General features: G+C 44.3%; 2 protein-coding genes across 2 annotated transcripts in view; both read right to left on the reverse strand.

The window, feature by feature from the left end:
• Positions 1-7: 7 nt before the first annotated feature.
• Positions 8-9634, reverse strand: gpr17 (G protein-coupled receptor 17). Its single transcript, XM_021315682.2, has 2 exons — positions 9335-9634; positions 8-3121 (listed from the first exon to the last, which is right to left on the reverse strand). The coding sequence occupies exon 2, from the start codon at positions 3110-3112 to the stop codon at positions 2099-2101; it is 1014 nt and encodes a 337-aa protein (XP_021171357.1). The 5' UTR covers positions 3113-3121; positions 9335-9634; the 3' UTR covers positions 8-2098.
• A 2232-nt stretch (positions 9635-11866) lies between these two features.
• The window catches only part of LOC105925395 (unconventional myosin-VIIb), a 42163-nt gene continuing 37606 nt past the window's right edge, over positions 11867-16423 (reverse strand). The window contains exons 44-48 of the mRNA XM_036141553.1: positions 15818-16003; positions 13322-13438; positions 13058-13141; positions 12855-12974; positions 11867-12750 (exon numbers count right to left, since the gene is read on the reverse strand). Of these exons, the coding sequence (XP_035997446.1) occupies positions 12658-12750; positions 12855-12974; positions 13058-13141; positions 13322-13438; positions 15818-16003 (600 nt within the window). The 3' untranslated portion in view covers positions 11867-12657. The remainder of the gene's footprint in view (positions 12751-12854; positions 12975-13057; positions 13142-13321; positions 13439-15817; positions 16004-16423) is intronic.

The following is a 16423-nucleotide window of genomic DNA, read 5'->3' on the forward strand; positions in this document are numbered from 1 at the left end:
TCAGACATTTTCATTCAGAGTTTTTATGAGCAAAAGGAAGCATGTTTATTTATTGGGTATAAAAAATACAGACAAGTTAAGATCAGACGGAGCATTATTTGCGAAATTTGTCTCAAACATATTTGTGGTTTGCAAATTACACGTCGACTGAGTTAAATAAAAAAAAACTGTCATAGAAGTACACAGTACAGCAAATATAAGACACTGGGAGAAATGAACATATGTACAACGGTGATTTTCCATGTAAACCCACTTTAGATGGCTGATGAGGCAGCCTGAGGGAGAATCCAGTCCGCTTGGAGAGCTGGTGCTGTCCTGCACACCCCCCCCCCCCCCCCCAACCCGAAGACAACTTAAATGCACAAAAGGACAGGTTGATAAAGGCACTGTTGGCACACATAGAAAGGAGCATTTGAATAGGTTTTAAGTTATTTGAACAGAGTAATATACTAATTTCTTTATTTCTGCTCTTTGTGTCTGAACAAGGCTCACATTTCATGTTCTGTAAAAACATCACTAAGCGAATCCTATTCCCTCGTGGTTGCATGATTCTTCTCAGACTACAGAGAAGCACCTTTGAAGGGCTTGGCTGGCAGTAGTCCATCCCCCATAGGACATTTTGCTTAAGGCTTCAGGCAGCCATGGTCTGGCTCTGATTGGTGGCACAACTGATTGCGAACAGTATACAGCAAATACATTTGGAGCATTGTCGACTCATATCAAGAGCCAGCAGACTCGATAAATTCCAAATGCTCCAAATATTTGGTCAGAAACGAAAGTATTTTCACTGGATTCTTCAGAAAAGTGTCAGAAAGCTCAAACTTCTCTGCATTTAAACCACATTTTCCAGTCTGGATTAAAAACTCACGCTGCTTGGAAAGCGAAACACTCCTCAAGATGCATTGCTTGCAATAATAAGTATTTGTTTCATTTGGCTTATAGGAAATACACTTTAAAAGTTGAGCGTGTACACATCAGCCCTGAAACGTTTCCACATCAGAGTCCCCTCACGTTTCTCCTTCCTGAGGTCATAGGTCACCTCCTTTGGTCCCATTTAGTCCACAGCTCATGATAAGGTTTGGTTTTTATTTCCTAATGTTTTGGCATTCAAATGAGGAATCGTCGCAGTCAGGACTTTTGAGGTGAAACTGGCTGATGAAGAGACGTTTTTATCAGTGATGTTACATCATTACTTGGCTTTCCCCCCAGTTCTCCAAATCCGGAAAAAACACGACAAAGAAACAGAAACCAAACCATAAAAAATAGAAGACAAAATCTGCTCGTGGTGAGCGTTCTGCTACTTGTTCCCGTTGAGCAGCTTTGAAGTCAGAAAGATGTTGACACGGGTTTCAGTCCAAAGCTGCGGAAACGGCTGAAGCTTTTTCTCATTTCAGAAATAAACGGCAGGACATTAGATCTTTGATTGAAACAGTATAAAACATGCAGAAATAAGCTGCCGTAACAGTTTTAACATTAGTTGACTCCACAGCCACATTAACATGCAGATGTTTTGCAACCATTTGCCTGCCGATAGGAAATGCAGCCTGAACATTGGTGTCCTCTTTCATAAAAATGTTGCCCTTTATTTTGGCTCTGGTCGTTCATGAAACCCCAGCCGAGCCAGCCGGGTTTTTGTGAGCGGTCATAAAAGAAGCTGACTTTGCTGAGCCACCAAACGTCACTTTATCCAATTCACAGAAGTTTATCCCCTCCTAACTCGAGCGCCCATCCACATCTTTGTTCATCAGCGTTTCAGAATGGTGGCTTAATATCCTAGTTTAGAGGAACTACTTTGTTGAAGCCATCTCCACATTGTACTGAAACAGACCCTGAAACGTGAGATGGTTAGGCCCTTTGTTCAGCTAACAACATTCTATCCTCTTTTCCCCTTTCATAAACGAGCCGTCTTTTCTGTGTCCTTTCAATTGAGCTTTGCTTTAAGGGGATGGTTTTGCAAGGGGTTTAATCGACATCGGTGCGGAGTGAAAACCATACTTTAGTTCATGCTTCATTCTTTCATCCAGGCTAAGGTCCACAACGTCCATGAAGGTCAGAACAAAGCCGTGTCAGCGACGGTCTCGGCTCTTTTCGCTCCGCCTCAGAACTCGGACTTGGCGCTCAGAGAGCTCTCGTGCGTTCCCTTCAGGTCTCCGCTGGTGGCCGCGGTCATCCCCGCCTTATCCCTGCAGAACAGGCGCTTCAGCGTGCTGCGGAACTTCTCCGCCCCGAACAGGTACACCAGCGGATCCATGGCGCCGTTCAGACAGGTGAGGGAGGAGGTGAGGCGGTTGGCCATGCTCAGGGCTCTGCGCGTCTGGCAGGAGACGTCCGGGTGGCTGTAACCCAGGATGAAGGTGGCTCTGCTCAGATGATAAGGCAGGAAGCAGACCACGTAGATGAGCATGACGGCACCGATGGTACGCAGGGCCCTCAGCTTGAGGGCGGGCTCCAGCCTGGAGCCCCGGTGCAGGCTGTGGATGATGAGCAGGTAGCAGGACAGGGTGGCCAGGAAGGGCGGCGTGAAGGCCACGGCCAGAGAGACCAGCGCCTTACGGGAGGCCTTCTCTCGGTACAGCTGCAAGCACACGGTTGTGTTGTCCACCTGTGCCGTCTGATGGGTGACCAGCAGCGGCGCCATGGAGACAGTCACCAAGACCCACAAAGAGAAGCTGACCATGTGCGCGTAGCGACCCTGGCGAAGCTTCATCGACCTCACAGCGTGAACCACAGCCAAGTAGCGGTCCCCCGCCACACAAGCCAGGAAGTACAGACTGGCGTACATGTTGACATAAAACAAGAAGCCCACCACCCTGCAGGGGACCTCACCCAGAGGCCAGTGGCCCCCGGTGAAGTGGTAGACCGCTCTGAGTGGGAGGATGATCACATACGACAGGTCAGCCACGGCCAGGTGGACCAGGAAGACGTTGGCGGGGGAGGAAACCCCGCGCTGACGAGAGAAGATCCAGAGAGCCAGACTATTTCCACTGAGGGCCAGGACGAAGACCACGACGTAGAACCATCCGAAGAGCTGGCTCTCTACGGCCGTCTGCACTGCTGCACAGCCCTCTGACGACTGATTAGACAGCAGAGACGCCTCTACAGCAGACTCCATTTTTAGTTCCTGGGGGGACAGAAAAATAGCAATGAGTCTCACACAGAACCAAGTGAGTCGTTAAACTGTGTAAAGCTGGACTTTGTTTTGAATAAAGTTCCACATGCAGACTTGGAGAAAAAATGAGTTTACACATATATGTGAATGTGGGTGAAGTAGTGTTCTTAGTATTCTGGGAGCAAACTAAGTTGGTGACAGGAAGCCTTACTGGTTCAACTGTCCGCTCACAGAGAGACTACGAGCTGGGAGAGAGGTTTTTTTTGTGACTCACAAGGTAACAATAGCTGCGAGTGTCCCCGGTTAGCATGCCTCTGTCCTCAGAGCGTGTAATTGCTACATTGTGACCATTAAACTTCTTCTACAAAGCCCAGGAAGTCAGCCCAGGCCATTAGCTCTTTCAAGTGGTTCTCTACTCTGACTCCTAACAAGTGATTTATACGAGCTGGTAAATGGGAAGCGTAGCCCCTCCGCTACATTATCGGTCTTAAAACTTTATTTATACATATATCTCGTTTACTTCTCATTTAGAAGTAAGACCTGTTAGCACATATTTAAACACTCAAATAGACAAACAATACAGGGCTTACTAAAATGAGTCCTGTACTGTAAGGTTGGGGGGTATCTACTGGAAGAGGAGCTGAAAACAGCAAGCTGAACTAATGCTTGTGCACCTGGTCCCCAACGTGAAAACCAGCTTGTTTTTTATGGTTGATTTAATGTCACTGTCTGACATTAAATCAAACCAAACTTCTCCAGTTTTGGGTTTATTATGATTAATTCTGTCAGTAATAGGTAAAATTGACTTAAACTGTACGACTTGGATAATACATTTAGGTTGTACTTCAAGAAACTTTACATAGTTATTATTAGTTTGCAGGAATTTTGAACTGGCGTTACTCGGTCAGGTCTGTAGCATGTGCTGCTAACACACCTTTCAGCTCTGCCCACAAATGTTGTATACGGCTGGGATCAGGACTTCAGATCGCATCTTTAGACGATTTTTTCCCCACATCATGCCAGAGTTTGTGAAAGCACTGAACGGTTTCTTTAGCAGCAGCACATCCACGGGGCATGATGCTGCCACCCCCATATGTCAGAGCATAAAGCTGCCCTCATTTTTCTCCAAATGTAAAAGTGATTATTATGGCGAGACAACTCAAAAAAATTCAGACTCAGGCACAACATCCTGCTTCAGTTTACACTGCCATCATCCAAAGCTTACTCACCTAGTCTGGTATGGAAATTTGGACTCCTTATCATGTAAAAAAGTACAGCGTATAATGGACACATAATCTAAGATCCTATTCATCCTGCATATCACCCGTTTACACTGTCTGGAAAGCGCTACAGGTCTCTGCCGATCAAATCAGTCCTATTCAAAATAGCTGCACGGACATTAAATCAAGCCACTAACTGATGTTTCTATGTGTATCTGTCTATTTAGTGTTGCATTGCTGTGTGTTGACACAGTGATGTGAGCATGTCATGCTGTTCCGGAAACAAGTTCCACCAACTTGTTGTGGATGAATGAATGAATGAATGAATGAATGAATGAATGAATGAATGAATGAGTGAGACACCTGAATTGCATTTTATCAGACAACATGTCTCCAAAATAAAGATCTTTCTCCTTGAGTGTATTCCCAGACTGTAATCTGTTTTTTATGCTGATTTCAGAGTAATGGCTTCTTCCTTACTGATTGGCTTTCCAGCCCATGCCGGCACAGGACCCCTTTTACTCTCTTCCCAGCTTCAGCCAGCCTCTTCACAAAGGGCTTTGCTTTTGTTCTTGGGGTGGGGAATACATTTCACACCTAAACATGATCTTCTCTGAGATCCAGAAGCCGTCTCCTTCCTCGCCCATATGGTGCCTGAACATCCTCAAGATGTTTATATCTGGAGATTATTGCTGGATATTGTTTGAATAAATAAATGTGGCACGATCAGGTGTCTGGAAATGACCCCTAAGGATGTAGCAGACTTCTGGAAATATTCTCCATTGTACATCCCTTTAGTGCAGTATATGCTGTCAGCAAAAGTTGGCGTGCTTGTGGTGCTCATCTTTTTGGCTGCTGGGACTCGTCAGCTTTAGATTACAACTGATTTGCTTCATTTTGATCCGGTGGATGGCTGACATCAAACGTGTTGGATGTAACTGAAGCCTTAGCTCTGAATGGATTGCTGTTTGACTCGTGTGCAGAAGGAAATATGTATGAACAAAATGTTTGGCACATTTGCATGAAACCTGGGTTGGAACAATTTCAAACTGTCCTCCATACAAAGGAGCACATATGAGCTCCTCTTACGAGGGCAGTAATTATCCACTGTTCAGCTAAAATATCATGTAAAAGTATCATTTGGTGAGAATTGTATGTTGACTTATCTTTGGCATTAATGTCATGTTAATGCTTTAAATGTTTTATTTGAATTGTGTTTTTTTTCCCCAGATTGGAATGATTAAAAAAAAATACTGCTGCTCATATAAAGAGCAGCGCTGCTTTTCCGTTTTGTGGGCCAAAATCATCAGGTCAAAAGCACCCATGGGTCAAAACAATATCATTAAAAAAGACTAAAATCACAAATTAGAAAGGCCTCCATGACACATTTGGACTGGAAAATAACAGGATCTGGGTCAATCTTTCTTTGAGAACACTTTTTTTTTTCATCTAGCCAAGTTTTTTAAATTGCAAAATTTTTTTGGGTGCACCAAAGGTTGCTTTTGAGTAAAAACCAATGGATCGATTTGGTCCTGTTCTTACTAAATTAAATAGTACGCAAAAAGTGTGGTTATGAAAAGATGAAAAGTTTTAGTTGGACCTAAAATTCTCTATTATAAGAACATTTTAATTCCTTTGTTATAATGTTGTCCTAATTAAAAACAAAAAAGGTTCCATCTGCATCAACTGTGTATGGGGGCCCACATATTCTTAATATGGAGACAGGGGCCTCACAATATCAGTCATCGGGGCACAAATGGTCCCTTGGCTGCACTTTAGACACCTCTGATGTAAATTATTGCCCTTAAAGTTGCTGGGAAACCACAGGCTGCTTTATTGTAATAAACAAGATCTTGGCATACTTTCCTGGAGGGGGAGGTTTTCAAACCTCTGAATACTTTAAAGCACGGTGGGGGTGGTGTCATGCTGAGAGTCTTATGTTTTCCGGAATTATTTTTCCCAGTATTATACAAAATGGGTGGAATGGAAAAGATTGCCTCAAAGTCCTTCAACTTCCACTCAACCGTGCAGCTAGATGGTGGAAGCTCGGACACACCAACGGTCCCAACACATGAAAACCCACTGGGGTATGAATAAACCATCTTACATTAGTTACATTAGGCTTCTGAAATGACTCCCACCTCATAAGACATTAGCAGAGTTTTGAACTGAATGGAAAGAATCCTCAATTAGTTTTTTTTTTTTTTTTTTACCAGATAGTAAAAGATAAAAACATAGAATTTACGTTTCATGAGTCCTGAAACAGATCTGAACTTTAAGTCCGTATTTGTGCATAATGTCATCCAGAACGGGGAGAGGATCTGGATCTTGGGTTGAACGTCACCGAAGCATCTTCCAACATTCTTTGTGGGGTTGAACATTGCATTCAACACACCTAAAAAAACACACACACACACACACACACACACACACACACACACACACACACACACACACACACACACACACTGTTGTCCAACGCTGGGAAAACTCCAACCGTCCACTCCTCTTTTCTTCTGTTGCTTTAGCTGGACAACGGCTCGGCTTGCATCAGTGGGTTGCGAAATGCAAAGTCTGACTTTAATCAGTCCAAGGCAGGGCTTCCTCTTTGGCTCACTCTCTGTGGTAGTTCTGCAGCATTCAACGGCAACATTATAACAGGTCTAGCCGATGAACCTGTCGTTCCATGCGTCCCGTTTCCCCAGCCGAGATGCCGAAACCTCATGTCATGCAGGCGGCTCACCAGGCAAAATTAAATCTCTTGTTTCACAGGGTGACGTTTGGTCCGTAAGGAGCCAACCACATGTAGCAGCATGCCTCTTTTGAGTGAGCGAAGTGAGGCCTAGGACCAGGGACAAATCTCAGCCAAGGCTCAGAGCTTTCACTCCTCTTAAAGAAAAGAAGCACAGCCCTGGTGGGGGGGATTGCAATCTGGGCGCGGAACAGTGGAGCAGAAAAGCCTCAATACATGCATCTCTGAGGGATAATCCTGAGGAGAACAAAACCAGATTTTTTTTTTTTTCACCACAGTGATCTGGTTAAGCTGATCTGTGCAGATGCTCTCACGAGGAGAGGTGGCTGAGCATTCGGGTCACTGGTCATTAAAACAAAAACTGAGTTGTGATAAACACACAATGCAGCTTATCTGAAACTGAGACTATGGCTGAAAGGAGTGGTGGCCTAGAAGTTACAGCAGTGTGCTTGTGCTCTGAGAAGGTTGCAAGTACCCGGTTTGATCCCCACAGCCTGCGCTCTGGGTCCCTGAGCAAGACCCTTAACCCCAGATTGCTCCCCGGGCGCCGCACATGGCAGCCCACTGCTCCCCAATGGGATGGGTTAAATGCAGAAGTGAATTTCTCCATTGTGAGATCAATAAAGTTCAATAATCAATTTTACGGAGCAACGAATCTGAAAAAATGCGGTGCTGTTCCAGTATATGTCAGTCCAACATCACCAACCAGACCAGTTTTTGGTAGATTTTCTGTGTCCAGAATAGTGTTCTGGTTGGCCCAATAGAGCAATAGAAAGCCAGCCGATCCGACTTTTAGGACATGCATGCTGCTGGTTCAGTCATTTATTGAAAGAGGCATGTTCAAAAACAGCAGCGTGGAGTTCAGTCAGTGAGGGGTTCATTCTGGGTGAAAACTGCTCAGCTAAAAAATATCCAAAAATACTTTCAAATAGAAACAAAAACTAGAAATGTGTGGAAAAAAAACACGTAAAGCCAGTCTATTGGCTAGAAGGCTGTGCAAAGTCCTACTGTTGAAAAAACAAAACAACACTAAGCAGAAGAGGTTTTGGTTTGCCCAACGACACACCAGCTGTTTTAAAGAGAAATTATGCAACGTTTCACAAACTGATGAAAGCAAAAAAATTCTTCTTTCGGGTCTCAGGAATGCAGACACTCAGACTTTACATTAAGCGTACCTTTGTAAAGCATGGTGGCTGAAGAATCAGCCACTATGCGTGTAATTTTCTCACAGCATCCTGTTAAGTCTATTCATCACATATCAGGTATCCCAATACAGGCAGAGGAGGTTGTGTTGCCTGACGCTCAAGAGGAAACGCCTTTGAAACAACAACAAAATGACCCCAAACACACCAGCGAGGATCAGGATTTTGGTCCAGACCAAAGATATTAATGACATAAAGTGGTCAGCCCAATCCTCCGACCTCAGTCCAGTAAAAGCCTTGTTGGGGACATACACTTCCAGTCAAAAGCTTGTATTTATTTTTATCACTGCTCCTGGGAACACCTTGAAGACAGCTGGAAAACCATTTCAGGCAATTAACCTCATGAAGCTCATCAAAAGAAGGCCAAGAGTGACCAAAGCAAAAGTAAGAGGTCTATTAAGAAAAAGCTAGAATATACAAGATGTTTAGAGTTATTATGTATTTGATACATAAGTCTATATACGTTTGAGTGATAGTGTTGATGTCTTCACTGCGTATCTGCAATGTAAAACTTCCTCTAAAATAGGAAAAACCATTGAATGACAAAGGTGAGTCCAAACGTTTGACTGGTGATGTTGTTTCTGAGGCAAAACTAAGAAATGCTGAGGAACTGTGGGTGTAGCTCAAACATCATGGTCTGGAATCCCTGTTCTCAGAACAAAAATCACTTACCTAACTAAATATTAGCTTAGGAAAGGTAAAGCTTCAAGCATTGTCACTATTTTTGTTTAAATACATGTTTCACTTTGAAAAGAAAAGTGCAGAAATGATTGATTTTTTTTAAGGAGAAGAAACGTCCTGAATTTCTTTTAATCTTTTGCTTTCTTATAACATGTGTGACATTCACAACACATTTGGATGTCATAAAAACTTTCATTTGGCTTTGAAGCTTTACTCAGTTTTTTAAACCTTCTGCTATCATTCTGAGCTCACCTGTATGCCATAATCAGCCACATAGTATGAAAAAGCAGAGAAACGTTATCCATCTGCACTCACATCTACTGTTTTCATGGAAAAGGCTTTGATAAAGTAAGGTAGTGAGAAGACTTACCGGAGCTCCTTGGTGGGGCGGTTTGTGTGCTGGTGCAGGAGCGGGGAGCTGTGTGTGGAGCAAAGTGAAGGCGAGAAGGAGTTTATCTGCCGCTCTGTGGAAGAACTGATGCTCTGCATCGAGGAATGCTGTCCTATAACCCCTCTCCTCTCCCTCGAGATGGCCCGAGGAACGAGACTGTAGCTCTTTTTGTCTCTCCACAAATTTGATAAGAGAAAGGGAGCCCCGATGGGAGCCTTTCGTTTGAACCCTGACCCCACCCTTTTTTTCTGCATCCCCTTCTCCTCTGAGAGCCACTTGTGCGCTCCACAATAGCTTGAGTCAGAATAAGCGGTGCACTTCGGCAGCCGGGAGAAGAATGGCGTGCCTCAGTCCCAATGAGTTGTTGGGTATGACTCCATGGAAACCAGGGCTGGTGCTGCAGCAAGCGCCCCCCCCCCCCCCCCCCCCCCCCTCACAAGATAGATAGAAGATTTGGAGCTGTTAATTGTGAGGTCTATGACTGAAGTCTCAGAGATGATCTTTTGTGGATTTGTCTGTCAGATTGTAAAGAGGGCCCCTGCTCCATGGGGCTGTGAGGGAAAAACAACACGAAGCACTGCAAAGGGGTGGGGTGGGGGTGCCGGGCTGAAACAGAGGCCCTTGTTGCTCCCTTGCCTCCTGGGGGCATCTTGAATCGGAATGCCCAAAATAATCAGTCACATAGCCACCGGACAGATGTGGAGAAAGGAGCGTCTGGCTGAGGGGGATAATATTTCTTTCATATGTGGACCCCACAGCTGTGCGCTGGAGACACGGACCCTTATTCTCTCCTGTATCATCGATATGCAAATGCTGCTCTGCGCAGCTGAATGAAGCCAGTATCTGCGGAGGACTGTAGAAGGGCTTTGACACCACTACCCCGTTAATCAGCCGCCAACTTCTAATTGGGATGGTTCCCCCACCTTTTGTTTGGCCCGTCTACTTTCTCCGTTGTGCGTCTGGCAACGCTGCAGCAAAAAAAAAAAAAAAAAAAACCTCTTTGTGGACGCGCTTATCAAGTTCATCATTCTTTACGATACTGAAAGGGCTTTTGGCAGAAACGCCGCATCTGATGGTTCAATGACACTGTGTAGAAATGTGATGCCTTTATTTTTCGGGAAAATCCCCCTACCAGAAACTCATCCAAACACATTTCAAGACTATTCATAAGCCGGGAGCTTTCTTCTAAATATTGTGTCCCAGGACTACTTCAGCAGGATGTCACAATGTTAATATTCTCTCAACAGAATGCAAGAGAGGCAAAAATATAGTACAAACATACCACAGTTTCTCTTTTGTTCTGAGAGGAATATTTATTGGCAAATATAGCAACTGGGAAAGAGAAACGGAATAAGAATCAAATGAAAATCACCAACTGAAGTGTTTCGCTTGATAAAAAATTACCCAAGGATCAAAGAACAGCTAGACAGAAAAAAAATAAACAGTAGCGAACATTTTCTCATGGGAAACACCCATTCTAGGATTTACTGCCCTGAATGATTTGTAAAGAAAGACGCCCCGCGGAGTTTTTAATACCAAGAGTAGTGTGGAGCAATATTTCAAGCTATTGGGCCCGTAACGTGTGGTTAGCTCAGGAGCAGCTCAGACATCAGCGTTTGAGGGAAGTGACACAAAGCTCCGGCAAAGGAAGTGAAGAAGACTGAAAAACCCACAAACAGCAAACATAAACAGCCTGCAGCGCAGAACCTTCACAAACAGCTGTTTCATTAAGAAGCTGATTCTGTGACTTTTGTGAGATTTGAGTTGAATAAAATGCTAACAAACCAAAACTGTTCACACAAATATTTTACAACAACGTGCGCATAGTTACTATGACCCTAAAATCCGTTCTACTCCCATCAAAATAACAAGTGGAAACGTTTTCCGAGCAGAGAACCTCTCCGTGTCCCTGAATGGAAATCCTTGCAGTTATTCAAAGTTATTGGGAAATTAAAGTAAACGTCTTCAGCCTGCGGAGCTGGGGCTCCGCAGAGCAATACACGTATCAGAACCCGACCGTCTGGGCCGTGCAGATGAAACAAAGCAGCAACAGAAAGACAGGAGATGCAGTGATATGAGATGAAGCGTGCTGTGCGGTAAGGGCTAATGCTAGATAAACCTTGTTCCAGGTGCTCAGCTCAAAGTTGTTAGTGTGAACCTGCATCCTGATGGGACTGATTCCTGGAGTGTCGTCTCCGAAACATCAGCAAATGCAGTTAAAAAGGGTCTTTAAACACTTAAATCCCTGTTGGTGGTGTTTTAGTCCTGAACAGAAAGGCACATGGGTGGATGTAAGATGGATCAGCTCAACAGCCCTTCGTCTAGATGTCTTGATTCGATCCGAGGCATCAGCTCTGGGTCCCAATCGCAGCTTGTAGAAGTAATCCGGGTCGGATTCCCTGCAGAAACTCAAAATCCTGATACCCGTCGATGGTTCGCTGCTCGGGATTTGCTCTGTTGCACCAGTGAGTCCTGCAGCCATGTTTTGGGCTGACACGTTTTCAAAAATCATGACCATAAACATTCTTTGTTGAACTAATAATCATCATCTTTATTTGTCATTGCAACTTTGTACATTCCAATAAAATGTCTCCTCTGCATTTAAGCCAACCCTTAGGGAACAGTGGGCTGCCACTGTACGGCGCCCGGGGAGCACACTGGGGATGAGGGTCTTGCTCAGTGTGTGGGATTTGAACCGGGGAACTTGTAGCCTTCCCACAATGCAAGTGCCCCTCTCTACCATTAGGCCACTCCCTCTCTGGATCTTCTCTAATAATCTAAGTGTTTTTCACTTTTACAATGACGTTGATGGTAAAAGACCACACCCACTTCCTTCACACCTGCTGTCATGTGACCTCTGTCAGGTCAAAATAGCTTTGAGTGTCAGTAAAGTCAGCATAATTACCATCATTGATGCTTTAGTGATGTAAACTAAGAGATACTGATGAAACACAGGGCAGCATAGAGTCGACGTAGGACAGATTTAAACCAAGTATCAGACCGGGCATCAGCCAGTGTCTTATCCTAAATAATTCAGCTCAGTATCAGAGACAGAAACAAGATCTTCTCTGGTTTTTACCTCTTAAAGAACTTGAGTAAATATCCAAAAGAAAAAAAAACACACACACAAACAAACAGTGCTCTTCATCTTTGGGGCTGTAGAGCAAACAGAACCTTGCTTTAAATCAAAACTGACAAACACTTATTTTCCTACATCTGTGGCTTTTTGTCACCAAATCATGTTGAAAACTTAGATAAGGAACTCTGGAGCGGCGGGGAGAATCTGAGCTGTCTCCACGCGTCTACATGTTGTAGCGCTGGCCCCTGGTCTGCATCGTTCTCTCTCTGAGATACATGTTCACGTAGGAGGTTATCAAATCGTCCATCTTGTAGCCCTTTTGGAGTAAAGTGAGGGAAAAAAAACAACAACAATAAATCAAATCAGTGTAAAGAATATGCTTTCTCTGAGAGAATCCAGCGGCTGGTTTAAAAGGCTTACCAGTGACGTTTCACAGAGGAATTTGTTGCCCTTCACTAAGCTGCCAACAGTCATGTGAAAGTAGGTGCTTCCACTGCACCAGTTAGCAATTTTGTTGTATGGGTGATTGGCCAGAACCTCCTTGTGACACAAAAGCAGACGTCAGCGATGGAAATTATGAGAAAGACGTTGAATTAAGTATTTCTAATTACGACATTTTTAACCTTAGTTTTCGGGTGCATGATGGTGAGCCCAGTCTTGCTGATGGCGATGCGCACGATATCTGGAAAATCTGGCTCTGAAGTTTGCTGAACATGGAGGTAAGACAGAGAAATTAGCCCGAGCCGTTCTTTGTGGCTGTTCGCTTTCGGTTATAGAGTAAAGCGGTGACAGAGGATGCAGAAGGCTGAGAGGGGGCGAGTGCACGCCGCCCGACCATGCAACCCATCTTAGCAGATGCTAGATAGCAGAGGGACTGCAGAACCCACCTTCACTTCAAAGAAAGCACAGCCGAACGTCGGCCAGCGACAAACCGCCTTCAGAAATGCAATCTTGGCTTCTTCAACAGTCGAGCCGGCTTGTTTGTTAAAGAGGGCAACGATGTTCTGAGAATCAAGAGAAATACAAACATGTCGGTGTGAGTTACAACAGCGTAGTAAGAATAAACTGGCTGCCCTGTTATTTATGAGGTTAATGAGTTTCTCTCAACCCCCACAGCCTTCAGGGTAGATTCTCACTGAGCTGTGGGTGGGGGGTGTGGAGGGGGGGGGGGGTTCTCCTCCATAATGGTGATATTGTCTATGTATCGCAGGCAAAGCAAATTCTCATTATAGTCTATGGTTTCTCATCATAAAGAAATGTCCTGATGAGCCAAAATCTGACAAAGGAATGTTGTATCTCTCATTCTCCTTTCTGACAAAGTCCCTTTATGATCCACTCCTTAGCCACAGGGAGACATGCTTCTCTCCCAAAAACATCCACCCACAGCTGCAGATAAACCGAAGTTTAAAGCACTCATTAATGAACAGTTTTTAAATCCACAGCTAAAATAGTTCTCCAGCGAATGCACCATATCTGAGTATTTAACTTAAAAACCGACTGTGCAGCAGTTTTAGAGCAATTCTTCACATCTTTAGAAGGGATGCCAGATATCACAGACTTATTTTTAGTCCTGAAAAGCTGCAAGAGCCTGAGGACAGCATTGCTAGCTTGCTATTAGGTAATATCATATAGAGTGTCTTGTGAAAGTATTCGTTCTCCTTGACACTTTGAAATATGACATCCACACTCTTCAGTGTGTTCTAATGGGAAGAAGAGCATAATTGGGAAAAAGAAAGAAAAGCAGGAACAGATGGCATGAATTTATATTCGACCTCCCTGAGTCACCACTTTGTAGAGCTGCAGTTGCTGGTGTTAAAAGATTTACCACCTCTGAGACTGAAACTTTGGTCCATTCATCTTGGCTAAACAGTTACAGCTCGATCAGAACCGATGCAGAGCCACTGATAATTATCACTGGACAGGACACCATGTGGCTCCGGCACGACACACAGGCGCCACTGCTGTGCTTTAGGCCCGGGATGCTGCAGAAGCAGCGTGAAGTACACCAAACCGGCCGATAAACTTTTACAGGCAGAATGACAGTTTGCTTTGACAGTTTCAATGTAACTGGGATATAATTGACATGAAATGTAATTTATCATTTATCCTCTCCCTCTCTGCTCCTCCTTTCCCCTCTGTCCATCTCTCTGTGTCTCTGTGACAGCCAGGGGGCGAGGGGTGTCGGCCCTTAGTCTGGGACCTTCAGCGAGGCAGATACCCAGATACCCAACCCGACTGAGCTGCGAGGACCATGTGGATCGTTTATTTAACAAAATCAAACGGATCCCAAACTGAGCCTTTGGATTCGCCCCTCGGTGATAGCTTAGTCGGCCAGGTCATCGGATCACAGTGGCACACCGGGAAATGTCCAGATGGCCAGTGCCCCCCCCCCTGAAACCCTCTCTCCTTAGCCTATATCACTTCAGAAATGTCAGTTTCAAGGCCAGAAAGCAAACAAACTGTGATACAATAATGCAGCTTGAGCTTTTCAAAGATAAACTGACAGAATGGTGATCTTTATGGCACAGTAGGTATACCTGTAAACACTTTAAATGCAGATGCCACATTGATTATGATTATTATTGTTTAGGGAGAGTACATATTTCAATGTATCGTAACGTCTGCAATTTTCTCAGCTTTCATTTGAACCATATTTTATAAGAATCAGATAAGAATTAAGGTAGGCTGACCAGACGTCCCCGATTTCCAGTAAAAGCTCTCCCTGGAAATGTCCCTCATTTCAGTGCATCATGATGGAGTAAAAAAGTTTAGCGCAACTTGATAATTTACCCGGTCTGGCTGCTGTCCTGATGTAGTAGAAGAGCTGAGCCTAACAAGCCTTCCCTGCCCCAGTGGCGTTGCAGATCATGCAAAACAATCCAACCCCCAGACAGATTCTGCCCCATGATTAAAGTCAGCCCCAGATTCTCAGCTGGTTGTAAGTCTGGACTTTAGGTTATTTTGGCACATGAATATTGTTGGATCTACACCACTCTATTGTAGCTCAGGCTGTATCTTGAAGGTTGTTGACCTGCTTTAGTTTGCCTTTCTAACAAAACCCCAATACAATGCCTCAAGGTTTGTGATTGGAATGTGACAATGGGTGAAAAAAAAGTCTAAGGAGTCTGAATACATGTCAGGTACGTTAACCACAGCTCTTAACCTGGAAGTAATGGTTTCGGGTACCAAGATAACACCAACAGTAGGATTAGCAAACATTTTCTTTGGTGCCCCCATTAGGTTTCTAGTTTAGCATCTAAAACAACAAAAGATGAGAGAGGAACCAGCAGGCTGCATTTCCACCGCAGCTTCTTCTTATCCCTTTTTGATCAAAAACACAAACAGCAGAGCTCCTTCCAGCCTCGTCCTCTGAGCACTTGTACCTTCTTCCACTCGTTTTCAGACATGGCCTTCAGCTGGTCGCCAGGAACGAGCTCCTTCAGCAACTTGGGAATCATGGCGATCTGGTTTTTGTCACCGCTGACCTTCACCCTGAAGAGCAGAGCGGCAATGTTGACCATTTCCTCCTTGGAACAGACGTGATAGCCTCTCAGGTACTTTGGTAACTCCTGGAAAACAGAGAGGTGTTGGGGATGTGAGACGGAGCCACTCAGGAGTTTACATCCACTTCTACTCATCAATGGATTATTTCAACCACGGGGGAATGGTAATACAACAAAGAACTTTAAGGATGTTTGAAAACTACAACTACTCAACAACTCTGTCAAAATTATACATATACCCCCGTAATGTTTAGATAAATGAACGTTAGGAAATTGTAGAGAAACCACATAGTTTTTACAGCCAGTATCCCAATCCAGGCATAATTGTGGCTTTTGATCACTCTTCTTGGTAGAAGGACCACAAACACAACATATCAGCACAGTCCATACAATTACAATAGGGTTTGGATCAGGCTTATTCCTGAAGCTTAATGTTGGTCTGCTTTATCCCCTCTAAAACCAGTTTTGACCTGTATCTGGGACCCT

Source organism: Fundulus heteroclitus, chromosome 9 (assembly GCF_011125445.2).
Source record: "Fundulus heteroclitus isolate FHET01 chromosome 9, MU-UCD_Fhet_4.1, whole genome shotgun sequence".
NCBI classification, from domain to species: domain Eukaryota; kingdom Metazoa; phylum Chordata; class Actinopteri; order Cyprinodontiformes; family Fundulidae; genus Fundulus; species Fundulus heteroclitus.